Here is a 24,106-nt window from a genome sequence, read left to right on the forward strand (position 1 = left end):
TCGATTTTATCATTAATGATACTTCTCTGATTGTTTCCATTTTGAAGTGAGGTGCCTCGAGATATTGATTTAGTCGTTTGAGGTTGAAAACCGGGCGTACGCCCCCATTCTTTTTGGGAATTACAAACAAGGAGCTGTAAAAACCTGGTTCTTGTTGGACCTGATGAGGAGACACCTTTTCGATTGCTGATTTGTTCAATAGATCGTGGACTGCTTGATCGATCAATGTCGCTTGTTCTGCTGAAAAAGGAGTAATGGATGTTGGTGCTGTAGTTGTTGGAGGTGTTGTATGAAAAGGAATGTGGTAACCGTGTTGAACAGTGCTGATAACGAATGAATTGTTGGTGATATCTTTCCAATGTTGAAGGTATTTGCTGAGTCGACCACCTACCGGGTCGGTTATTAATGTTGTTGCTGGTGTTGCTGTTACTGACAAAAAGAGCTGTTGGTCTTCCTGCTGTTGTTGCTGTTGTTGCTGTTGTTGCTGTTGTTGCTGTTGTTGCTGTTGTTGCTGTTGTTGCTGTTGTTGGTACTGTTGTTGCTGTTGTTGCTGTTGTTGGTACTGTTGTTGTTGTGGTTGCTGTTGTTGCTGAGGAAACCACCCTGCTCCGAGGGTGGACCTGTCCTAAAAAACGAAGGATCCGTCCCAGTAGAAGTAGAACCAGAGTTGGAAGAGTTACGATTGAAGCGACGTTGCTTGCGATTGACAGTAGCCTCACGAGTTGCCTTTCTGGCAGCAGTTTGTTGAACGAGCGTCTGTTGAAACTCTTCCAAAGGAAGGGTGTAGTTGGCTTTAGAATCGTTGTCGATACTGAAGGATGGATTGACAGCTCGCAAAGCGAGATTGTTTCGCTGCTGAGTCATCATTGAGTAAACATGAAGGAGAAGACGTCGGATATCACGCAGCATGGTACTGTAACGTTCCAAGTTGGGATTACCGTTTTCGTGGGTGAACATCTCATGAATGAGAATGTCCAGAGGGCGAGAGGCGGCCGACAAGAGGCACTGAAGTTGCTTGAGAGAGTGATCCTCGTACTTTTGTTCTCGATTCATCATACGCTCAGCAGTGGGAATGGTAGCAGGAGCGCGATAGTCAAGATGGGCCATAGGAGGATAAGACTCAATGATCGCTTTGCGTTCAGAGTCTGGAAAAGGCTTGGTGTGATGGATAGAATTATCCAATTCCAAGAATTCCATAAGGGCATCCGAAGGAGACCAGTCGTAGTGAGGGCGAGTGCCGAAGGAATGAAGAGGTGGAACCGCATAGGTGTAGGTACAGAAGCCGTTTGAATCTGAGCTTGAAGTGATGCAAATTGTTGTTGTAAAGCTAAAAGTTGTTCTTCGATAGTTGACATCAGGAAGGTTGTAGTTACGTTGAAAGTAAGCTGGTAATGACCGAGCGAAAAAGAAGATTAATGATTTAGATGGAAAATTTATTGTCTTTATATATCCTTTGAATTCGCTCAAAATAAAGTTTAAAGAAGATTCTAGCATAATAACATTTCCTATTTTGTTCTGACGGTCTCAAGAAATTCTTGCGAGAAATTTCTTTCGACCTAAAACTCAATTTCTAAAAAACTCTCGATTTTTTTTTTGAAGACTTCCCAAAAATAAAATAAAATTCTCAAAAACTTTTCTATTGGTCTAAAAAAACTATAATCTTCTCAAATGTAAAAGAAAATACTGTAGAGTTGTTTCCCATTTTCAAACTCCAGACATTTATGCCGACTTACAAGTATGCCATTTGTGTACTCAAAAATTATTTTTAGAGAAAAAAGTAGAAACCATTACTCTAAAATAAAACAAAAATAATTTATGTAATGACAAAAAGCAAAAAAAGTAGAAAATTTCTGATTTTCTGGTTTTAAATTAAAAAAAAAAGCCAATTTTTCAATTTTTCTGTTTTGAATAAATAAACGTGTCTACCGGATAGTAATTTCAGTGTTTTGGCTTAAAGAAGAGATTTACTGGTTGGTAGACTCGTTTTTTATCTCAAAACAGAAAAATTGAAAAACAAGCTTTTTCTAAAATTTTAAGCAGAAAAATTAGAAATTTTTTACTTTTTTTTTATTTTTTTGTCATTGCAGAAAATGTTTTTGATTTGTTTTAGAGTAATTGTTTTAATTTTAAAATAATGTTTTTTTTATTATTTTTCAGAAAATATTTTTTTTAGTATACAAATGGCATACTTGTAATTTCGGCATAACTGCCAATATTTTTCTTATTTTTGAAAATGCTCTTTTTTTTTGTAAGTCCAACACATTGATTACGAAGGCCTTAGTTATACGCGTCTTTCTATTACACTTCGAGCCTTGTGGTCTTTGATGTTATCTTTCTTTTATTGGTTAAATTCGAACTTGTACTACTTAAAATATATATAAAATAAAATAAAACTAAACTATGTATCTTTATCTTCTTTGGTGAGAAATATTTAATTGAAGAAAGACACGGGAAGAGGGGGCGGGAACAACAAAGATCACTTCGCTCTCGTGTAATAACTTCAATACTTCATGTATTCGTATTTACATAAAAAAAATTAACATAAAATTAAATAAAATTAACAAAAAAAAATGTTGTCAAAAAGTTGAGGCGAGCACAACTTGCAAAGAGCTATATTAAACTAATAGTGCTTTATAAAGATTACAATATCGATTGATAACAAGTGAAAAGGTACAATTAAGATAAGACTACCGTTTATTAAAAGGTAAAACACAAGATTTACAATGTCAGACACATATGAGAAAATATAATAACAAATAACGGCCATAAGCTCAATTGATGCACTTTTCCAGATAATTTAATCATATTATATCTATTCCCATGAATGATACAACAAATACAGTAAAACAAAAGGTAAGTCAGTGCTATGAGTAGGAAAAAGTGAAAGAAGGACTACAGTCTTGTACGTACTTGCTTTTCATCTTCAAGTAGCTTTGAAGCAACCGTAAATCAGTACGCATTTGTTGTAGGGTGGAGTAGACATTAAATGAGATGTTGTCAGACAAATCTCTAGCGTGCTTTCCAGACTTGTGAAAGGGCGACAATGACAATGTCAATGATTTTTAAGTTTTCTTCTGTGAGTAGCCTATTCTAGTATAAAAAGTGCTTAAATAACATCTTTGACAGTGACCGTAGGCCATATAGATTCGAAGATGAGATTGTTTCAGAAAAACGTATTTGGCTCACAACAAAAAAGGAGATGTTGATGGAGCGTGCAAATCGGACAAAGAGGTGAGAGGACCTTACCAGTAATTATGTATTAGAAAAGTTTTCTAGAGGACAGTTTGGAAACAAACAGCAGGTACATCGTATTATGAGCAACTGGCTGCAGAGACTAGCTCCGAAACTTAGCTCAAAGGTCTCTAGAAATGGCTTTCAAGCGCTCTGAGGTAAATACAATGCTTTGAAAAGCTAGCCAAAACTCCTTTGTCGATATCCTAGTGATCGATACAGTTAGAGTAGCGAATTACAAAGAAAAAATAATATCAGAATATGTAATCAATTCGAATTCCGTTAATATTTATGCCGACATGGCAAGCATGCCATTTGTATACTCAAAAAAAAAAAAATATTTTTTAGAAAAAATAAAAACCATTGCTTTAAAGTAAGTCAGAAATATTTTCTGTGATGGCAAGAAATAATAAAAAAGCATAATTTTCGATTTTTTTGTTTTAAATTGAAAAATGAGTCTACCGGATGATAATTTCACTGTTTTGATTTAAGAAAGAGATTACTGCCTGGTAGATTTGTTTTTTATTTTTAAAACAGAAAAATTGGGAAACAAGCTTTTTTTTTTAATTTTGAGCAGAAAAATTAGAAATTTTTTACTTTTTTTTTTAATTTTGCACTGCAAAAAATATTTTTGATTTAATTTAAAATAATGCTTTTATCTTAAAATCGTAGATTTTATTTATTTCTAAAAAATATTTTTTTTAGTACACAAATGGCATACTTGCAGTTTTGGCATAATTTTTTTATTTTATTTTATTTTATTTTTTTGCAAGCCTATCACACTGATCACAAAGGCATGAGGTCTACAAGTCTTTCCATGCTTCTTTTTCTCTCTAGCTGCATTTTTTTGTAGAGCTATCACAATCTTTAGAAAGAGGTTTTGAACACTAAAATTTATGCTTGGGTCAGAAAAAAGAATAAGAAAGATATGTTTCAGCATCTAAATTTATTCAGTCAGCGGGTGATACTGCTCTCCGAGCTGTTAGTCCTTCCTTTTTCTCTGAAATCGGGTTTACAAATCAGCTACATCCTTCTCTTGGATACATTTTAGCAAACTCTAATCAAGCAAGCAACAGCTAAAAACCTTAATTGTAAAGTATTTGTCAGCCATCGAAAATGTCTTTACTTTCCTAATGACAACTTCAGTACTTTGAGCTTTTTTTGGATGCTCTTGATCATCAATTTTTCAACCAAGTTCCCTGTTGCAGCAGAGTGATTACGACAGCCATATCAACCATCATAGTAGCCATCATAGCAACAATACACCCACAGCGTAAGCGATAGAACAAATCTCCCATTGGATGCAAAAAAATTCATCAGAAGATTAAAAATTCTTTACTCGTTGAAGGAAAAATTTGGTCAGATCTTCACTCAAATATGACAGAAAAATGCAATCGCTTACGCCGTGATCACAGTGGCTAAAAATTCTTTAAGATTACAATCAGCTTATGATATCAGAAAATAGTATATTAGATAATATTATATAGAATTTATAAATTTAAAAACATTATCTGATATTATAAAGTTCATATAAATCTATAAATTGGGTTTTATAAATTCATGTAGTGATTATAATATCAAAAATATGTGTATTATATCAGATAAAATATGTTATCCTATAAATGGCTATCTAAAAGCATGTATCATTGATAATACGAAAAAACTTATATTAATTTAGATAAACTATATGGATCTATAGATAAATATATTGGGAGTAGATATTTTATATGGATGTAGAATGAAACTTTCCTTTATGATTTTTATGTCAACGTATCAAGGAAAAAGGCGAATGCTTTATTATAGATATTCATAAGCATGTAGAAAATTGGTAGAACAAATTGAATTGCTCACAACCATGGTAGTTTCTATGCATCATTCCATCTTACCCCTATCTTATGAAAAATGTAGAGTATTGTTTCCTACTTCGGGTATTATTTTAGGGGTTTGTTATTGACCTTTATCAATAGTTCAAGATAGCCTATAGTTTTGATTAACTTGTTTGACATACCATAAATCGTTGACAGAATTCAACCTGAAAGTATGATTGGCTATTCCAAAAAAGAAGCTCTCGCTCAATTCTTATTTTATTTGTTGCCTTTGTATTGCTGCTTCTATGAAGCTAAATGTCTTTTGCTAGTTTCTTTTCTTTCTTTTCTTTTATCACTTTGTTTATTTTTTATTCATTCTTATCATTGTCTTCTTTTTTATGGCATTGATTGCAGAACTACAAAACATAAGATGTTATTCTTAAATCATACGAGAGTTTTTAACCTGATCAAATAAAGCTATTGAATTTCTATTGTGTTTAAGAATCTAGAATTTTATTGGAGAACGTAGAGTATTGATAGTTCACTTACTTGGCTACAGTCTGCTTTGCATCAACTAGTTAATGCTTTGAAACACATGTACTCATTACAGCTCAATTACTTATGTGTTTGCAATTTTTTTTTCTCTTTTTCGTACTCTTCAATTCAGCTTTCTAGTGGTACCGACTAAAATCATCATTTGCTTTGGTGAGAGTGATTATCGACCCGAGTTTGTCTTTCTTTCCTCAATTAGAGCACAGAATATCCCATTGCAGACTTTATTTCTGAGGGATGTTCTTCACCTTATTCAAAACAATTTAAGTCAGCAAAGGTTTTTAAAGTATTATACAAAGATAAGTTAAGTCAGCAAGATTCTCCACAAAATCAATGGTGTATTTCTGCATGGCAAAGCATACCACTCTGCTCTACTCATGCTTAGTGCTTTAGCAAGTTTGCGTCTACATGCAAAGATAGATTATATGTATACCTGTCTATTTAAATGAAAGCCTATATAAAAACCTATATAGAACTATATAACTGTGCAAATACCCTATATAAATTTAAATAGTTCTCTCTTCAGTAAAGACGTTGTTATCTGATATTATAAATTTTTCTCATGATTCAAGAGAGAAATATATGACATAATAACGGATTTGTTGTTATTTATATAGCAGTATATAAAAGAATGTATAATTACATTGATGCTATATAAAATTATATGAATTTAGAAAATATATTTCTGATACAAGATAAAGTCATGTAAAAGTCACTTGTCTGTGTACCTTTCAGCGAAATCAGGGCAGCAAACACTATAAAGTTAATTGTCTAAGTCAGGTGGGTATGCATTACCTGCTGCATTTCTTTAGAAATAGTTGGACATAAGAACACTATTAGATGTAGCGTAATTTTTGTTTGCTGCTGAAGTTTTCCACAAAATTTCTAAGTCGTTGTTCTTTATATATTTGTTAAGTAAATCTTTTTCATTAATGTTACTTTTATCTTTTGAATTCCTTTCTTTTTAGGCTTCTCATTAGATTTTTGTATCTCAATGTCAGTATCATCGTTTGACATAATGTTATTGTCTTCTGAACAACCATCAATAGTCATGCCTTTGTCTAAATTCATACTTAATAGACTGTTTTGTAAGTCCATCACTCTGTTGAGTTCATCTTTGTGATGTATATCGTTACTAACTACATTATCTATTATCTTTTTTCTTTCTAAAGGAGACTTTAAATCTCGTGACAACCATACTTTTTGATGAGACAAAACTGGTATGTTGAACATTTCGCTAAATTTCTGTATATCCTTAATAAACAGACTGCCTTAAACTGTAGACTGTAGAACTTTATATTGTTTATTTTAGTGGCAGATCTGCTATCATCTCTGATATTGGTTGGTCTACTCAAGCTGGTTTTTCATGTGTCTAAAAAGTGATTAAGCAAAGCGTATTGCTGGTTCAAGATTGTCTCTCTCTCTATTTGTGCTCTGCTTGGTTGGTGGGTTTCATGATGACAGGTTTTGCACTACTTACGTTGGCCTCCTAACTGTCTCCTAGGTTTTCCATCAAGACACGCTGTTAGTTCAAGACCACTTTCCTAGACCCGGTTCTCTTAGGCGCTTTAAGGATATCTATTCAAGTTTCGATAAGTCTTCGTAGTGTATGTTTCCTTTCTTTGAGTCTTTTTGTTTCTGTTTTGAGAGTCTGGTCAATTCTTGTATAGACAAGAGAAAAAATTGTTTAGGCTTGATCAGGGTGATTAAGCCTACAATATGTTTTTGTTGTGTATGTATCTCTACTTATTTGGTTGTATTTGTGTTGCATTTGCTGAAAGAGTAGGCGGTTCTCTTCGCTTATACCTTGCGTTTTATTTGTGTTGTACCTTCTCCAAAGAGGCTACGATAAGGCCTCTTTTGTCTATACCTCACAGATACTATGTTGTTGATCGAACAAGGATTTGCGTGTTTTCTTTTTGTCTTACCGTCATGTTCAATTTCGCCTTTGGCTTACAGGTGTCTACTGAGCTTAGTACTTGCCTTTATTGCTTCTTTGGCCAGTAAAAGCTACAATGGGGTCCTTCCTGTATGTAATGGACTAATTTTCGTCATATTCAAGGCATGTCTTTGACTAGATCTTGTGCGTGTGCGCTGTTTATTTGTCTTCAGTAACTAACACAAACACTTTCGAATAAGGGCTAGTGTAGAATACACTTATATAACGGCTTTATTCACTCAACCATATTGCTTTATTGCTGCTTTTTATTTTTAGTATGAGTTAATCAGAGTACAACTCACATGCCAAACAACGGCGATGTTGTCTTTAATACGCTATCACACTACGCTTTGCTTTTATGTGCCCGATGTCTAGCCTTTTTACCATCTTATTCAAAATGCACTTACAATCTTCAAACATTAACAAAAAGAAAAAGAAAAAGAAAAAGAACGATCTTCAAAACAGAAAGCGCACCTAATATGCAAGAAATCAATATTTGAAACATCGAGCCCTCTTCTCGTATGACATTTATCATTTGTCATATCCAAAGCTGCCTTTTTTTTTTTTTTTGCCTCAAAAGCCCCAGGTGTTGTAATACGGTTTCTTTATATATATTCTGCAAATCAAATGGTACTAGAATAAATATCTACTTACTACTCAATGCCTACTAAAAAGGGCCTCTTTTCCACCAATTACAGTGTGCAACGAGCTTCGAATCCAGATTTGAAGGCAATGCTCAAATTGACTCGACTTTTTCGTCTTAATAGACTCGCTTTCTTTTGCCCACAAGTACCTAGAAGTGGTTTCGGTTCACATTGGTTTGACCAAGCTCAAATTGGGTCAATCTGACATTCAGAAATTTTTTCGTGAATATCCCAGGTCAAGAAATGAATTTCATCCAACAGCTAGACAAATAACACCTTTCCATTTCTGGACTCAAAAAAACATGCTTCAAGCAAAAAAACAGGCTGTTTTGATGGTTTGACTGTCGAGCAATAACACATCAAAGAATAGTGCATTTAAGCTGTGTTTTGAGTATTTTTGCTCTAGATAACATATAAAATGTGTCATTAAGCAATCTTTCTAAAACATCCTATGTTACTTTGAGTGCCAAAAAACATAGGCAAACCAAAATACAGACACTTTACGATGTAAATGTGGGAGTAAATTTTTTTTTGTAGTTGGATTTTATTTACAATATTATTGATTAGTCACACATCGCAGAGAGGTGGGACGTCGAAAAACAGGAGTAAAGAAAGACGAAGTAAAGATCATACAATGATCAGGGCTATTTTAGCAAGGAGTGATTTTTAGTAGCTAAGGCTACCTGGTAAATTGTATCTGAAATGATACAAGAATGTTCAAAAGCAACCTGGTTAAGAATCAGGTTCCAATAAGATTTCCAGATATTCCATTGAGCTATCGCAACGATGGATACAAGTTTGGAGCGGTTTGTAATGGCAGGAGGAAAGGCTTGAAGAGTGAGGACCTTGTGGAGGGAGGACGGAGTAAAGTATACCAGAGGGTAGTAGCAGTTTAGTATTTCCAACCAAACACTCCACTTGGTAGAGCAGTGGGCTATGAAATGATCGTACGATTCCGGTTGTGATTTGCACAGACGACAGATAGGAGTAGAGACAGTACCAATCTTGAAAAGTTCGGACGCAGTGGGTAGTTTCTTGTGAAGCACACGATACCGCAGTGTTCTAGCCTGAGGGAGCATTGGAGTCCTCCAATACAGAGAGAGCGAAGTACGAGAAGCCTTTATTCGGGATTTAGCTTTGTCTTCATAAGGATGCAGGCAGAAATCCCTAGAAGTGAAAGAGCGCCACAATCTTGTGTCAGTTAATTGCTTGGTCAAAGCATCATAGACAGATACAGTAGATGGTGTCACATCTTGTGTAATATATTGCCACAGGAAAGATCGAAGTTTTACTGTTCGTCTGCGAAGAACGTCTATAAAGAGCTGATGGCACAATCCTGGTAATGTCCCATATTCATGGCGAACCTTCAGGCGTAACCGGTTACTCTGTTCGTCAAAGAGGAAGAAGAGAGATGCTGGTACTTTTGAATGTCGATGAAGCCAGTGGTTCTGAGGTACCTCTTGAAACATGTTAATTAGCGGAAAGTAAAGCAAGTTGGCAAGAGGCACATTATCAAGTTTGAAGTTGATACCAAAGTGATCAAAGGCAGCATAAATACCATTGACAACTGAAGTGGGATGACAAAGGTCATGACGGCGAAGAGTTCTAGAGAAAAAGGGTAGCAATGTATTGTCAGCATCCGGAGACATGATGCCAAAGTGTTCTGTCATAAGCACTCGGAGCTGAGGTGTTAGATTAGACGAACTAAACAGAATAAAGACCCATCTCATCTGCAGCACCAAGTATTGTGTGATAGGGTTGAGAGCTCCTACACCACCTTGATTCTTGGGGAGACATAACTGGTCAAAAGAAACATAAGGAAACTTCTTTTGCCACACGTAAGCATAGATAATCGAACGAAGTTCATTCAGAAATCGCTTAGTAGGCGCAAACAACCGCAAGCAGTACCAAATTTTGGATAAAATCAAAGTGTTGGCAACGGTAGCTCTTCCTTGAAGCGAGAGGTAACGCTGAGAGTAACCATGAACCCGTGTACGCACTTGTTCCAATAACATATCCTGAACACGATTCCGTTGAGAATTTGTGTATGGCATATAAAAGCCAAGGTATCGAAAAGCAGAAGGGGAATGATGGTGGTAGTATGTTTCGATATCGTGACTCAAGAGCAAAGATTCCCAAGATTCTGACTTGACTCCACTCAGTGAGAAAGCTTCCGTCTTGTGCTTGTTAAATCTTGCATTTGATACAGCACTATACTTAGTCAAGTGATGTTGGAGACGCATAAAATCAGTGGTATCTTGACAAACACACAGATATCATCAGCATATGCGATGCACTTGATCTGTTGAGACGTAGTGCTCATTGTCGGACATAACCTTGATATGTAGGGTCTTGCTGGATTGAAAGGATCAGCGGTTCCAAAGCGATGTTGAACAATAAAGGGGACAAAGGATCGCCCTGCCTTAACCCACGTTGCTGATGTACTGGATCCGTAAAGGATCCGTTGACATTGATTGCTATTGAGTTATCAAAGAACAAATTATAGATACTCTGTATAAATAAGGTAGGGAAGCCTAGGGACACAAGAGCTTGTTGAAGATATGTTGGTAATACTCGATCATAGGCTTTCTCCTGGTCAAGAAGCAAACCTACACCTTGATGGTGTTCATATCTTGCTTGTTGTAGAACCAAGTGGACGTACATCCCATTTTCGCCAATAAAACGTCCTTGGATGAAGCCCTTTTGAAGCGGGTTGATAATTCGATTCATTATAGGAGCTAGACGTTGGGTAATGAGCCTTGTGAAAATTTTACCATCACAGTTGATCAATGAAATTGGTCTCCAATTTTTTAATTCTGACAAATCACCTTTCTTGGGTAGCAAGCGCACTCTGATTTCCTTCCATGACTGAGGGAAAATTCCTTTTGTCATGGCATCATTGTATACCTGGAGTATCAGGGGCTTCAAACAAGGAAAACCAAACAAGAGTTGAAGGTATATATACCCTAGTCCATCACTACCTGGGCTACTTTGTTTTGGGCTACGCTTTGTCATTCTGACAATATCCTCCCAATCAAATTCCATTTGGAGCAGATTTGCTTCATCCTGATTAACTTTACTTGGAAAGTGAATATTACCTAAATACTCTTGTATTTGATTCATAGGTACTGCATCAATCGCATACAGGTCTTTATAAAACCGTTGTACAATATTCTGCATTGTCGATTTGGTGGTATGTACAATTGTTGGTGTTTCAGAATTGCTATCTTTGAAGCCAGACATATATTGTTGGACTGTTCGACTCTGATGTATTTTTTTCAAGTACCCAGCATTGCACTCACCATTCTCTTGCCAGCGAAGACCAGCCTTTAGAATAGCTATTTCAGCCAGCTCTTGTTGTAGTATCTGTAGCTCATTGTCAATAGGTGGAATTACCAAGCGCTGAACGTCTGGAGGAGGCTTTGTGCGTAGTAAACGATTGCGTTTCTTTTCCAAAGCACGAATTCTCTTAGTACGCCAATCAACGTAATCCACTGAATATCCTCTAATGCTTGACTTGGCTTTGTGTTTTACTTCATCCCATTTTTCTTGGGGCGATATATTCTCATCAAATCCTTGAACCAAATGTTGTATAGTCCTCTCTAATGTATTTTGTAGCTTAGGGTGGGAAGCATACACTGGATTGGCACGCCATAGTCCATGACCAAACTGGGATTGACCCAAGAGTAAGGATGTGTGTAATATGGAATGGTCTGACCATTTCGCTCCTAATCTGGTAATAGATGATTCTGATGCACATTGGTACAAAATTTTACCCAAGTATATATAGTCTATGACAGTCATCACTAATTCACTTGAGACGGTGCGTTGAAAGGTGGGAACTTCGTGAAGGCCATTGATGGCCAAAGCGTTTTGAAAATTTGCTTGCAAGAGGGCTAACCATTGCGTTGATGTTGAAGACGAATTATAGTGGCGGCTGAGGACTGAGTAATTAAAATCTCCTGAAATAATCAGTCTGTCAAAAGAGATAACTGATCGAAAATCATGGAGCATTTGTGTTAGATTGCTAAAGAATGTTCGACGTTTTGCAGCAAGGCCTGCCGGTGCATAGACGTTCAGAACAAAGAAAGGTTCATAGAAATGATGTGGATGTTCAACCATGCATAGTTGAAATCGATCGGATGTAAAGGATGAGGAAGTGTCGATGATAGAGATGTTGTAATCGGTAGAGAAGGAGAGTATGCCCACATGACTGGTCCAATGGGACTGTGTAGGTTGAAAGAGGATGTTGAGGTTATCTATAGTTGAAGGAGTGGAAGCATGAGTTTCTTGAAAGCATAATATAGAGAAATTCTGCATTCGAAGGTATCGTATATATTCTTTTTGTATTTTTTTGGAGTTTGTTTTCACTAAACTATTGGCGTTTAGTGAGGCATAGTGGCATAGGATATTTTTCTTATTCATTGATGCGGATCTATAAAGGGTGACTCTCTACCCTCTGATTATCAGAGGCAGAAGAGGGTGTCGTAGATTTCTTCGTGTCCAATTGTTGGTTCAAATTTGATCCATTACGTCTTTCTCCTTTCTTCATAACGAGGTGATCTTTTAATTGTTGGCTGACGCTGTACATCTTGGTATCCTTATAGAGGTCTTCAATCTCCATCCTGTCAATATCCTCGTCTCCACTTTCTATTTCAGATTCATCTTCTTCCATGCTCTCTTTATCTAAAGGGTCGTAATCACTATCGCTAGTATCGTTATCATTATCTTTGTCGACATTGATCTCTGTCTGGCCAAAGTTGCTACTTTTGACTTCAATACTGCTTTGCCCTTCAGGCTTGGATGCTTCTTTTCTTGGTTGGGTGGCCTTTCCAAGAACTGATCTTTCTCTCTTTGAACGCTTGCTGGGTGTCATAGACTGTTTCCTAGGACATTCAAACGAGCGGTGTCCTAATTGATGGCACGCATAACGTATAATTCTAGCTTTCGACTTCTCACATTCAAATTTTGTGTGTCCAGTTTGGTGGCAATACCTGCACCAAGTGGGCATGTTGTTCCAGGTTGCGTGGAATATTTGGCTTTCGCTTTCGCACCAACGAATGTTATGCTCCAAAGGCTGATACTTGAGGTTGTCTGTTGATTCTGAGGGACCAGAAGGAATACCAATGACGGCATATCCTGCGCCCATAAACCAATGTGGGAGTAAATGGACATAGGGCATACAGGATGGCTGGTACGGAGATCGAAATAGAGCAATTTCAATTCTCCAGCCGCACGAAAAATCGAGGTAAAATATGTGCGGCAAATAAAATCATTTAAAAAAAAATCGAGGTTTTGCTGAAAACTACATAAAGACGCGGCTTTCTAGCTTTAGTGTAGTGACAGAAGTTATAGATATTTACTTTTTTAGTTTATTGATATAAAGAACACACAGACTTTGCTGCTAAAATATTGAGTGAATAGGCAGAAATATCTAGCGGTTTTTCACTCAGATCTCATCAACTTCATAGTACAATTGGCCAGCAAACACATTCATCAAAAACTAAACCTTTTGGAGCACGCTTTGAGTATTTAAGCTTGCCAATAGCTTTATTTCTCGCTGTATAGCGTCAAAAAAAAGATTTTTTTAATGTGTTTATTGATTAAGCCGCGTACACTAAGAGTAATGGTTAAAATGAAGAGGCGGGTGCAATTAAAATGAAATTTAATAAAACAAAACGAAATATACTAAACAAAATAAACTAAAATAAAATAAAATATATAGAAAGAAAAAAAAGTTACATGATTGAATGGCATTGATCCTCTTTAATGAAAAAAGAAGATTCGAAGTTTGCGAATGAGCCATCTTCATGAATAGTACCATTTCGATTCGAGGCTGTTTTGTCCATTTTTCACAAGTCGCTTTTTTTTTGTCCTAATCAACTCCAAACGTGATCTGAATATCAACAAATACTGTTTGTAGGTATTTAGAGCATTTATGCACGTATAAACAGGCTTTATGTCTTTTTTTTTTCTTACTATTGAAGTATCTATCTACCTCGTTCCTTATCCCTCAAAATCAATATCAAAGAAAGAGAATGTTTAATCATAAAAAATGCCAAAGTGATAAGATTCACTTTTACTTTATGGTGTGTGATATACGAAAGAAATTCCTTAGAACATACATAAAGCATGATACAAATTATCTTAAACTCATGAATCCAATTTGATTACTCGTTTTTTTTTAGTAGAAGATATATCTATTTTAAAAGACGCAATGTCATTTAGAGTTGATGTGCTCAAAAATGAGCAAGATTGACTGTTTTGTTGTTAAGATGAAATGATATTCACCTTTCTTAACCACATTGGGCGGCCAATGTAAAAAAAAATATATATATCGGGCTTCGGCTCTGATTGCTGATTGTTTGAACTATTGTTCCTCTGTTACTTTGCATCAAACATATCACGAATCCATATGAAAAACAACCTTGCTATTTTGCTTGGATGAGTTGGGGTGTTTTTCCGAATCATGAGGCATTTTCTAGAGGTTAGTCATTCAAAATTGAGTATGCCAATTTATTTCTGTAGTAAATTGAGTTTATGTCATGGCCAAGTCCATACACTCATTTTATCACGTATTTAGAGCATCTTCTTTAGCATTTCTCTTAATGGATTAGCAACCCTTTTTTTTTCCAATTCCTCTTCGAAAACTATCACTTTCTTTACATAAAAATCTGAAGTGACTTGATTTTTGAACACAAAGATAATATGTACGACATCAATATCTAAAACAGTGATTCTATTTTTGAAATTAAAAATAAAGTGCTACGATATTTGTGGAGATTAAAAGCAATAGAGGTGATCCTGACAGTCCAATCTATGCAAAGCACTTTTTAACTCTTGGCGATCATTTTTTTTTCATAGAATAAGTCTTTTGTAAAGACATACTCTGTACTACTGTTCGCGTTTTTTTACGCCTTCCTCTTACGAACATGCTTCTTGTAAGAACCGAAACCAAATGTTGATCTTTTCCTTTTTAAATAATTCTGTGCAATCGTTGTACACCATTTCCATTTCTTTTCAGAACCCCATCCGTAGTCTAATTGGTTTCCAAATTATTTTTTATAAATTATTTTGGGTCATTATAAACAAAATCAAGGGAAACTGCAAAGCGTGACTCGATATACGGACAAAGAAAAGATAGTGGTTGCGTGCATGTATCTTTTACTTAACCACCTACTAGCCATTTAGCGTCTTTAGACTTATGTCATTTTATAAATTAGCACTGTAATGTTAAAACAAGCATATTTCGAGAAGGCGAGACATTTGCTTCCGAGAAAAGATGTGCAACCTTTGTGCGTTCTTACTCCGTTTAATGTTGTATTACGCTAATGTTTTTTAGAAACTAAAGAAAAAAGAAAAGTTGTATACTTCTTCTTTTCCTTACTTTCTTTCTTGCATATTATAAACTTCGCACTTATTTTATACCATTTGACTAAAATAAGCAATTTAAAACCTTTTTTCTTATTATAGTCGATATACCAACATGTCTAGTCGATATCAAGGACCCAGTTTTGGCTTTAGTGCTCGAAAAGATGGTCGGCAGAGACAGTCTATTGCTTCCAATGATGAATTTCTTAATGTAGATGAGGCAGCTCGATCCAGAATAAGCTCTGACAGTCAAAGAAGACCGTCTCAACAAAGTTACCAAAGTCGTGCATTATCAAATAGAAGCCGTCATTCTGATGTTGAAGACGGTACTCGCTCCTTAAATTTCCATCATCATCAACATCAACCCCATTACACAAACCGCACTGAAGCCATTGAACCTCTTCATGATCCTGCAGGAAAACCACTTCGTAGACATGGCACAGATACCATTGGTGATTTGCTCTTGCATCCTCTCAAAGAACTTCAGCTTCATCATAAGCGTGCTGAAGCCTACAAAGTTGAAAAAAAAGCTTGGGATGAAAAACATCCTGATTCAATTGCAAAAGACATTGAAACCCCAAATGAAGTTGCCATGTAAATACACAAATCAAAAAAGCCAAAAACAATTTGACTAATCTCACTCATTTCTTTTTTTAGTGAAGAAGTGAAAACTAGATTAAGTAAATAAATGATATTTGTTTGTCCTGTTTTACTAACCATCCTATAGTTATTCATTTTAGACACTTAGTCAGTGATCATGACTTTAAATTCACTGAAGAATGTCTGGATGCTCTTGAAAGACCTGTAAGATCATATATTACTGTTATCGTTCATTAACCATGTTTTAGCTTGATTTGACACCTGAAGAAAAAGAAAAGATGAGAGGATTTAAAGATACTGACGATTTGATTGACTTTTTGGAAAAGACAAAGAGAGACTACTCTGTCAAGGTTCATAAGACAGTGAACCTTAAAGTTGAATTGTCTACCGCAAAAAATGAATTAGCTTCCGCCAAAAGTGAACTATTCCACAAGTCTTCTAGTGAGTTTAAATTCGATACATAAACAATGGTATTTATCGTTTTATAGAAAGCTTTGATTTAGGCAGTCGACAAAACACTACAGCGACAGCTAGTAGTGATGGTAGTGCTAGCACGAGTGATGAAAAGGCCCCGGGTACAACAAAAATCGTCCAGGGACCTCAGAAATCTGATTCTGGTAACTTTACCAATGAACCCACCGTACAGCATCCTCATGTCAACCGTTCCGATGACGACTTATTGATTGACTTGAATGACAATATCTATATCCAAGTTCAATTTATACCCATGGTTCACCATGAAGAAGAGAACCACAGAAGAGCCATCTTTTTGTTGCCTGACCCTGACTTGTCTGATGAGATTGGTGAAGAAACCAAGGCCACCTGGACTGAACTTTTAGGTGATGTGTTTTATGTAGGTTGGTTAAGGTAGGAAGAACACAATGCCTTGCATTCTTTTCTAACATGTTCTATAGTCAGTTTACACATTCTGTCGAGATCAACAGTGTAGACAATATTGGTACGTATGCTGCTTGGTTTGTCGTGATGTGGTGGACATGGTGTTCTAGTGCTTTATATTCTTCTCGATACGATAGAGGTGATGTAGCGCACCATGTCTATAAGATCATTGAATTGTGTGGTTTGATTCTTATGGCTGGCTCAAGTGACAAGGCACGATTTGAAGGTTCTCCTAAATGGTTTATTATTGGTTATATTATCATGAAGGCTGTCTTGTTACTTGAATATTCTATCGTGTTTATTGTATCCATCACTACTCACGTAAAATCATCCCGTCGTCCTTTGGGTGCTTATGTTGTTGTATCTGCAATTTCCATTGCCATGTGGGGTGCCTCTCTTATCTATGTAACTGAGGAAACCATGAAAAAGCGATACGCACTTTGGTATAGCAGTATTGGTCTAGAAATCTTGGTTCATATATTTTTACAAAGTAATAGTCGAGTTTCATTAGCTGCTAGTCACTTGGGTGAAAGATTCGGTCTGTTTACATTGATCATTTTGGGTGAAAACTGTATGGGTTTCATCAAGATGGTAGCTGGGGCAGACCCTACACCTAGTCTACTTGCTTGCAACTGTTTTGGTGTCGTGATTATCTTTTGCTACTTCTTTATGTACTTTGATGATTTCACAGGTGAACTTATGGAAAAGACACAGCTTAGTCAACTTTGGATGTATCTTCATTTCCCTCTTCATCTATTCCAAGTGGCCTTTGGTATTGCCTTAACAGATGTGATTGCACGCCATAATCTCAAACAAGATACACCTGAATTCCTTGCTCAAACAAAAGAAGAATGTGCAGCCGCTAGTGCTAACCATTCTACTGCAACAAGCGAACATGCTACAACAACGAGCGAACATTCTGTTGTTGAAAATGCTCATTATGCGATCTTTTCTGCCTCTGCAGAAGCTGCATCAGGTGAAAGTGAACTGAACTGCGATCCTTTGTTTATTATCAAAGCATTTTGGATCTCTGCAGGTTTGATTTTATGCTTAAATGCATTTATCAAGCTGGTCAATACACCTATTCGACCAGGTAATATTGTGTCTTGATCCATAACAATATTTCTCATTGTCTTTTTTTTTCTTTAGCGAGTTACAAATCACACATCATTTGTGCCTCTCGTATCTTGAATGCTGTCATCTTTTTTGTTCTTTCAGTGACAACGTATGCCAATTTGAATGCTTTGGGCATGGTTTCTGTCATGATGTGTTGTTTGCTGTTCCAATGTAAGTTATTGATACATAGTCTATATATCATTCTAACTTGCTCTTTATAGCCGCTGTCGATTTATTAGATTAGTTCTGTATTTAATAATAATAATAAAAAAAAATTATACATATTTAAGCATCTTCTTCTTCCAGGACAATATTATCGATTTGGAAACTGGTTGATTCTTCCAGATTTTCCTCATCAAGATAGACTTCTAAAAAGCTAGTGTCTTCAAGAGACACAAGAAAAGACTCAGGCATTGAACTGTCTTGCGTCAATACAGATCCATCCAATGAGTTTTCAAGGCCTTCATTGTCAAGATCTGTTGTTGCATTCAAATATTCTTGACTGTAGCTTTTAACATCAATTCCAAATTCAGATGCATGCTTGTCAATAAAAAGAGTGATGTTTCTTGAGAGATCTTGGCGCATGGAGCACAAAAGTTTACCTGCTTCTGGGTTTCTTATAGCTAAAAACAAAGGCTTAATAGACCTATTGAACTATATAAGCTATGAAGAAAGAAAGGAATGTAGTTTACTTGTAGATATCAAGCCCATTATCTCCTAATCGCATTAATGCATAATGAAGAATAGGTTGAATAAGCCAAACAAGACCTGCTCTTTTGACTTTAGTCTTGAATAAAAGGTTTGATCTACGTTTGATAAGGAACACGAGATAACATAAGGCATAAACTCCATAAAGTGCTGGTGCAGCAAAGGCAGCAACAATCACTTTCCAAGTTGCCAATACGTCTTTTCCAGTTATCTTCACAAGTGATCCTGCAAGTGCCTCTATAGCAACAACAAGTCAGTACTGGGTTTATACATTCCTCTCTTAATGATCTTACGCTTTTGCTTTTTTTTACTAATGTAATTTGTTATCCAGATCAGAGGAAGATTAGATATCAAACTATGTGCTTGTGAGCATTGTATTCATATTCTTCAGATACGTACGCAGGTGTACCTAAGCCTGCTAAAACAATCAGCTTAATCACACGTTTGACTAGTTTAACAGCTGCTCTTAAAGGCGTCATTCTCAATTTCTCTACTTGATGATCTCTGATACCAAAGAACATGAGCATATTGTTGTAGTATTTCACTTGACGCTCAATAGCTACTAGGTTTGGGTCGTCTTTTAGTTTAGCCCATAAAGTCACGAATTGGCGATTGAGTTTCACCACTTGTTCAATGGATGGTTTGCTTCTAGGTACATACAGCCTTCTTGCTGTCTGGATCATCAATAACGTATCATAATCCGGTGCATTGACTGTCACTGTCTTGAATGCTTCATCACTTTGGTCGAGCAGTTTAGTCACTGCCTCTCGCTTTTGTTCTCCACCTCGTCTGTAATTCTCAATATCAGCCTTGTCAATAAAAATAGGTTGGCCAAAAGAAACAACGGCTCTTGATCTAAATCGATCCGGATGGAAATAATTAAGGCCTTTTATGACTATCAATCGTCATGTTGGTATATCCTATCAACTTACCAACAGGGACAATCTTAATGTCTAGATTTGGATTAGCAGCAGCAGCACCTAATGCCATGACAGCAAAACCAGCTAATAGATAAGGTAAATACACATATAGAGTACAACGACATACCTTTTAATGGAAGCATTTCAGATCTATCATGACTACCACCTTCAGGGAAAACAGCAATGCATTCATTGTTATTTAGATATTGATGGACTTCTTCATAAACTGGCGTTTGATCGACATGAGGTGCTATTTGATAGTCAACATAATCATGTTGGTCTATACCAATGGGATACGTTACTTCCAACAGTGTATCAGAAATAACACGGGATACATGCAACTTGTGATTCCTGCCAAAAACAATAAAATCCCTTACGTTCAGTTCGCTTAAGAACCGAGTATGTTGTCCGTGAACCTGAAGAGGCGTATGGCTATCATATCTGATTTGCCCTGTTCCTTTACTCACAATATCTTGTGGTCGTACTACAGGAACTAATATTGTGTGAGTGAATTAAGTAAACTGATACTTACTCGCATGCAGAATCTTGCCTACATGTCCAATCAATGGTTTATGATAAGAAACAGCAGCCATTAATGCATAAGAAGGACGTGGGTTATTGCTCATAAAGATAACACTGTCTATAAATTGGTTTGCGTGAGGACCAACGATAAAAATACAAGGGCCTGTTGTTGGCACATTGTGAATATCAGTTGTCTTTATTTCACGAAAGAAAACATGAGTGATTATTTGAAAAACACCTCGAAAAGTAGAGTAAGCAAGTGACATATAGACAAGTAAAAAAAAAAAAAAAAAAAAAAAAAAAAAAAAAAAAAAAAAACAAAATAGCTGAAGAAGTTAAAAATTATCATGTGAAATACACACAAGATATTATTTTTTTTTTATTACATTAGATCCCAAATTTACATGGTGAGTTCCTATATAACACATTAAGATTCACATTTCCCTTTTAGTGTCTTAAACTTACCATAATAGCATTGACAACATCGTTGTTGTTGTTCTTTAATGCCTTAACAGCCTTGGAGCGAGAGACGTTAGCTTGGCTGACAACCAATTCAATATCCTTTTCTTCAACACCAGTGGCATCAACTTCTTCGTCATCTTCTTCGACTTCAGCAGTTTGTTCAGCAACAGGGGCAGCTTCACCAGACTTTTCGGCTTCAGCAGCGAGTTGTTGTTCCAAAGCAGCTTGTTGAGCACGAGCAGCCATATCTTCAACTTGCATTTCACCAAAGACAATGTGAGTGTCAGAGTTGGTGGACTTGAAAACCTCGGGGTTAGCAATGGCGTAGACCAACTATTATCTCATGAGTTATACGATCATCATAAAATACACTTACAGTACGACCACGGGTGAAAGTGACACGGTTAACACCAGCAACAGGCTTCAAACCGAGAGAGAGGATGGCCTTACGGGCCTTTTGTTCACCACGAGATTGGATAGAATCAGACATCTATAAACACAAGGAAAAAAAAGACAAGGTCAATGCCATTCATATTTCCATGTTAAAGATTCAGAAAGAAATGAACAACAATGGTCGAATGGAACGCGTTGACATTCAAAACGGAGGAAATAAAAAAAAAGGGTCTCATCCATCTAACATAAGAAAAAAAGAATCCATCCATCCATCTATCTCATCATGACCTTGTTTGTTGTTCTTTCTCTTTCCATCATCCTTTTTTGTTGTATGCAAACTTACGTTTTTGCTTTTAGGGAAAGAAGTTTGAAGGGGGCAGGTGTGGAGACAAACGATGAACATTTGTGCCTGACTTTGAATCAGGCTGGCATTTAAAATTTTATTCCTTCATCAATTTCTCAAGGCCTTGTGCGATATCATGTAAAGCAGCTTCACTAGAAGGATGCTTGGGCTCTAAATACCCCATAATAAAGTTCTTTGCTAACCAAGCATTTTGAACAATACCCCAGTCTTTGCCTTCGTAAGATATGCGCAGCCCATCTTGTGTCTTTGTAAAGATAAATTCAGAATCTTTCTTGACATTCATACTGACAAAATTTGATTTAAATTCTTGCATGGCACGCAATATCTCTCTTTCTTCATCTTCAGTCAATGATTGATCCTTCATGCGCTGCATTAAAAGTCGAAGAAAGCCATCGCGAAGGTGTTGTGTGCTTGTAGCACGCACAGGTACTACTCTAGTCAGCAACTTCATCAAAAGAAAGCACGACTTACCCAAACGAATACTCACATCATAAGGCTGATTTAACAATTCTTCTGCCAACTCACTTTTTTCCAAAAACTGTTCTTTATCCACATTCTGTTGCTTGTGAATAAAAATCATACGATCATGCTTATTTTACCTTCCAGCCCTTTTTGGCCTTCAAAGCTTCAATATCGTCATTCTTCATATACATGCCTAATACATAGACATTCATCTTTAGAAAAGTAACAGTACGTACACCCAATCCAATCAACCGTTTCCATTCATTATTTGTATTCAAAAAGATAGGAAAAGAAAGTTTTGTGGTAGGATCTATTTGGAGAATAAGCAAAAGAGTTTAGAACAAAATGGCTTACCTTCTACACTACCTGCATAAGCAGGTGCTTCAGCATATGCATAATTCAAGCCATAAATACCCAAGCCAGTCAAAGTCAAGGCAGCTGTTGTAGTCCAAGTTACCTTACATAATGTGAATAATAGCAATAATAATAATGATAATAATAATACCTTTTGAGGTCTTGAAGCAACTGCGGTTGTTAAGCGACGTGCTAGAGGACGAACAACTTGAACTCTTGGTAACTTTAGTGTAAGAGAACGACGAAACATAGAGAAAAGAGGGAGAGAGAAAGAAAGCCAAAAAAAAAAAAGTTTAAATTACAATTTCTTTAAACGGAATTACCGGGCTTTTCTTTTTCTTTTTCTTTTTAATTGACAGAATCATGCTTTGAGTAAAGAACAGTAGGGAAAGACTACCACTTGACATAGTGTTTGAATAGCTACTTTTATGAAAGAAAACTTCTCTTACAAGGTTCAAGGCTTCAAGAAGCTTTCAGTCAGTTTCCTTGACAGATAGCTCAATCGTTCTTGAATTTCTAACAACCCAGTCACTTTTTTATATTTAAATTTCTTTTTGCCCTCACGTCTTCCCTTTTTTTTTCTTCCATTATCTCCTTCTTAATAAAATGGTAACCGTCTATTTTTGTATGTACATATCTCATATTTGTATAGGCGCGTAACGAAGAAAAAGCGCAGTCTATGCTGTATCGTTTTCGAGAAGCACAAGCAGCTGAACTTGGTCTGGGCAAGCCACGTGTACGTAGACCTGCTTTTGCTGGTGCTGTAGACACTATTGCAGAAGCAGAAAAATGGCGTAAAGACTTGCTGAGTGAAGTGTCTCGAAAAATCGCCAAAATCCAAGATGGTAAGGCGAGTCGATAGATGGATAGGAAACTCATGCATAGGATAGTGGGTTTGTCGGATTATCAAGTACGTGATCTTAATGATGATATTAACAGATTGATGGGACAAAAATATCATTGGGAAAAGAGAATTAAAGAGCTAGGTGGACCTGATTATTCAGTATGTTATCTACACCATGTTGGCATTGATTAACTCGAATTAGAGAGCAGGACCTCGTATGTTTAGTTATGAAGGCAGAGAAGCACCTGGTACAAGAGGTTATCGATACTATGGGCGTGCGCGAGATTTACCGGGTGTGAGAGAGTTATTCGAAACAGTGATGCCTGAATCAATAAGCAGATCAAGAAGGGATATTAACCGTGATATTGACGCCGACTATTATGGATATCGTGATGAAGATGGCGTCTTGTTAGAATATGAAAGAGAACTCGAGAAACAATTGGCTGAAAAGACTGCTAATGCGCCTGATGAGGAAATTGAGCAAGAGGAACAAGAGGATCAACAGCAACAAGAGGTTGAACATGACCCATTACCACCACAGACAACAGCAGTAAAAGTTCCTTCTCAAAAGGAAGTAGAAGCATATTTATTACAGAGACGAAAACAACAGGTAAATTCAAAGTTGTATAGATTGATTGCTTATGTATTGCCTTAGTTGTTGGACAAGTATGTATCTGAGGGACTAAAGCAAAATGAAGAAGAAACCAAAGAATTAACAGGACGAATCTAAATAAACATTGCCGAAAATCATTACTGTTTAGTTCAAATGGATTTGTTCAGTTGACTTTGCTTTAAAAAGGGGAAGATTTTGTAAGCTATGTTATAGATGCCTAGACTATGAAATGGAGACTGCCTTCTGTTATCTGTGGTAAAATTAGTGCAGTCTTATCAAGGTCGTTTTTGAGACCATATTAGTTCT

The 24,106-nt window shown here is 36.3% G+C and overlaps 8 protein-coding genes across 8 annotated transcripts; 3 read left to right on the plus strand and 5 right to left on the minus strand.

Annotated features, from left to right (window-relative positions):
• Positions 1 to 543: 543 nt before the first annotated feature.
• B0P05DRAFT_447200 (uncharacterized protein) lies at positions 544 to 1,242 on the minus strand (the record flags this gene model as incomplete). The annotated part of the gene is made up of 1 exon (XM_051573826.1): positions 544 to 1,242. A coding segment is annotated over one exon (699 nt), but the record flags the coding sequence as incomplete, so codon positions are not given.
• A 6,109-nt stretch (positions 1,243 to 7,351) lies between these two features.
• Positions 7,352 to 7,929, plus strand: B0P05DRAFT_537197 (uncharacterized protein). Its single transcript, XM_051577697.1, has 2 exons — positions 7,352 to 7,674; positions 7,731 to 7,929. Exon 1 carries the CDS (start codon positions 7,474 to 7,476, stop codon positions 7,663 to 7,665), a length of 192 nt encoding a protein of 63 aa, XP_051435783.1. The 5' UTR covers positions 7,352 to 7,473; the 3' UTR covers positions 7,666 to 7,674; positions 7,731 to 7,929.
• Positions 7,930 to 15,660: 7,731 nt separating this feature from the next.
• Positions 15,661 to 18,402, plus strand: B0P05DRAFT_578701 (bacterial low temperature requirement A protein-domain-containing protein; the record flags this gene model as incomplete). Its single annotated transcript, XM_051581875.1, has 8 exons — positions 15,661 to 16,139; positions 16,203 to 16,225; positions 16,273 to 16,349; positions 16,394 to 16,586; positions 16,634 to 17,012; positions 17,060 to 18,135; positions 18,261 to 18,329; positions 18,380 to 18,402. The coding sequence occupies 8 exons, from the start codon at positions 15,661 to 15,663 to the stop codon at positions 18,400 to 18,402; spliced, it is 2,319 nt and encodes a 772-aa protein (XP_051435784.1).
• Positions 18,403 to 18,644: 242 nt separating this feature from the next.
• Positions 18,645 to 19,119, minus strand: B0P05DRAFT_448939 (uncharacterized protein; the record flags this gene model as incomplete). Its single annotated transcript, XM_051573859.1, has 2 exons — positions 18,645 to 18,804; positions 18,851 to 19,119. Coding segments are annotated over 2 exons (429 nt in total), but the record flags the coding sequence as incomplete, so codon positions are not given.
• A 97-nt stretch (positions 19,120 to 19,216) lies between these two features.
• On the minus strand, positions 19,217 to 20,574 carry B0P05DRAFT_468314 (uncharacterized protein; the record flags this gene model as incomplete). Its single annotated transcript, XM_051574426.1, has 4 exons — positions 19,217 to 19,752; positions 19,799 to 19,870; positions 19,914 to 20,279; positions 20,319 to 20,574. The coding sequence occupies 4 exons, from the start codon at positions 20,572 to 20,574 to the stop codon at positions 19,217 to 19,219; spliced, it is 1,230 nt and encodes a 409-aa protein (XP_051435786.1).
• Positions 20,575 to 20,635: 61 nt separating this feature from the next.
• Positions 20,636 to 21,576, minus strand: B0P05DRAFT_537229 (NAC domain-containing protein). Its single transcript, XM_051577698.1, has 4 exons — positions 21,507 to 21,576; positions 21,147 to 21,260; positions 20,774 to 21,103; positions 20,636 to 20,723 (listed from the first exon to the last, which is right to left on the minus strand). The coding sequence occupies exons 2-4, from the start codon at positions 21,258 to 21,260 to the stop codon at positions 20,709 to 20,711; spliced, it is 459 nt and encodes a 152-aa protein (XP_051435787.1). The 5' UTR covers positions 21,507 to 21,576; the 3' UTR covers positions 20,636 to 20,708.
• On the minus strand, positions 21,577 to 22,690 carry B0P05DRAFT_537230 (chalcone-flavanone isomerase-domain-containing protein). The gene is made up of 5 exons (XM_051577699.1): positions 22,495 to 22,690; positions 22,344 to 22,446; positions 22,127 to 22,299; positions 21,999 to 22,083; positions 21,577 to 21,956 (listed from the first exon to the last, which is right to left on the minus strand). The coding sequence occupies exons 1-5, from the start codon at positions 22,591 to 22,593 to the stop codon at positions 21,604 to 21,606; spliced, it is 813 nt and encodes a 270-aa protein (XP_051435788.1). The 5' UTR covers positions 22,594 to 22,690; the 3' UTR covers positions 21,577 to 21,603.
• B0P05DRAFT_537233 (pre-mRNA-splicing factor ISY1) lies at positions 22,630 to 23,933 on the plus strand. Its single transcript, XM_051577700.1, has 4 exons — positions 22,630 to 22,952; positions 22,996 to 23,188; positions 23,234 to 23,346; positions 23,390 to 23,933. Exons 1-4 carry the CDS (start codon positions 22,950 to 22,952, stop codon positions 23,840 to 23,842), a joined length of 762 nt encoding a protein of 253 aa, XP_051435789.1. The 5' UTR covers positions 22,630 to 22,949; the 3' UTR covers positions 23,843 to 23,933.
• Positions 23,934 to 24,106: the final 173 nt, after the last annotated feature.

The sequence above is a fragment of the Gilbertella persicaria genome, assembly GCF_025201335.1.
Source record: "Gilbertella persicaria strain CBS 190.32 chromosome Unknown B0P05scaffold_15, whole genome shotgun sequence".
Classification (NCBI taxonomy): Eukaryota; Fungi; Mucoromycota; class Mucoromycetes; order Mucorales; family Choanephoraceae; genus Gilbertella; species Gilbertella persicaria.

What these genes read in the sequence shown, in the direction of transcription:
- B0P05DRAFT_537229 (XM_051577698.1), bottom strand. Translation starts at nt 21,260, where the DNA reads ATGTCTGATTCTATCCAATCTCGTGGTGAACAAAAGGCCCGTAAGGCC. An exon ending in CTTTCACCCGTGGTCGTACT is followed by an intron (nt 21,104 to 21,146) that starts GTAAGTGTATTT and finishes ATGAGATAATAG; the next exon opens with TTGGTCTACGCCATTGCTAA.
- B0P05DRAFT_537230 (XM_051577699.1), bottom strand. Translation starts at nt 22,593, where the DNA reads ATGTTTCGTCGTTCTCTTACACTAAAGTTACCAAGAGTTCAAGTTGTT. An exon ending in TTGCTTCAAGACCTCAAAAG is followed by an intron (nt 22,447 to 22,494) that starts GTATTATTATTA and finishes ACATTATGTAAG; the next exon opens with GTAACTTGGACTACAACAGC. An exon ending in TGATGTGAGTATTCGTTTGG is followed by an intron (nt 21,957 to 21,998) that starts GTAAGTCGTGCT and finishes TGACTAGAGTAG; the next exon opens with TACCTGTGCGTGCTACAAGC.
- B0P05DRAFT_537197 (XM_051577697.1), top strand. Translation starts at nt 7,474, where the DNA reads ATGTTGTTGATCGAACAAGGATTTGCGTGTTTTCTTTTTGTCTTACCG.
- B0P05DRAFT_537233 (XM_051577700.1), top strand. An exon ending in AATCGCCAAAATCCAAGATG is followed by an intron (nt 23,189 to 23,233) that starts GTAAGGCGAGTC and finishes TGCATAGGATAG; the next exon opens with TGGGTTTGTCGGATTATCAA. An exon ending in TAGGTGGACCTGATTATTCA is followed by an intron (nt 23,347 to 23,389) that starts GTATGTTATCTA and finishes AACTCGAATTAG; the next exon opens with AGAGCAGGACCTCGTATGTT.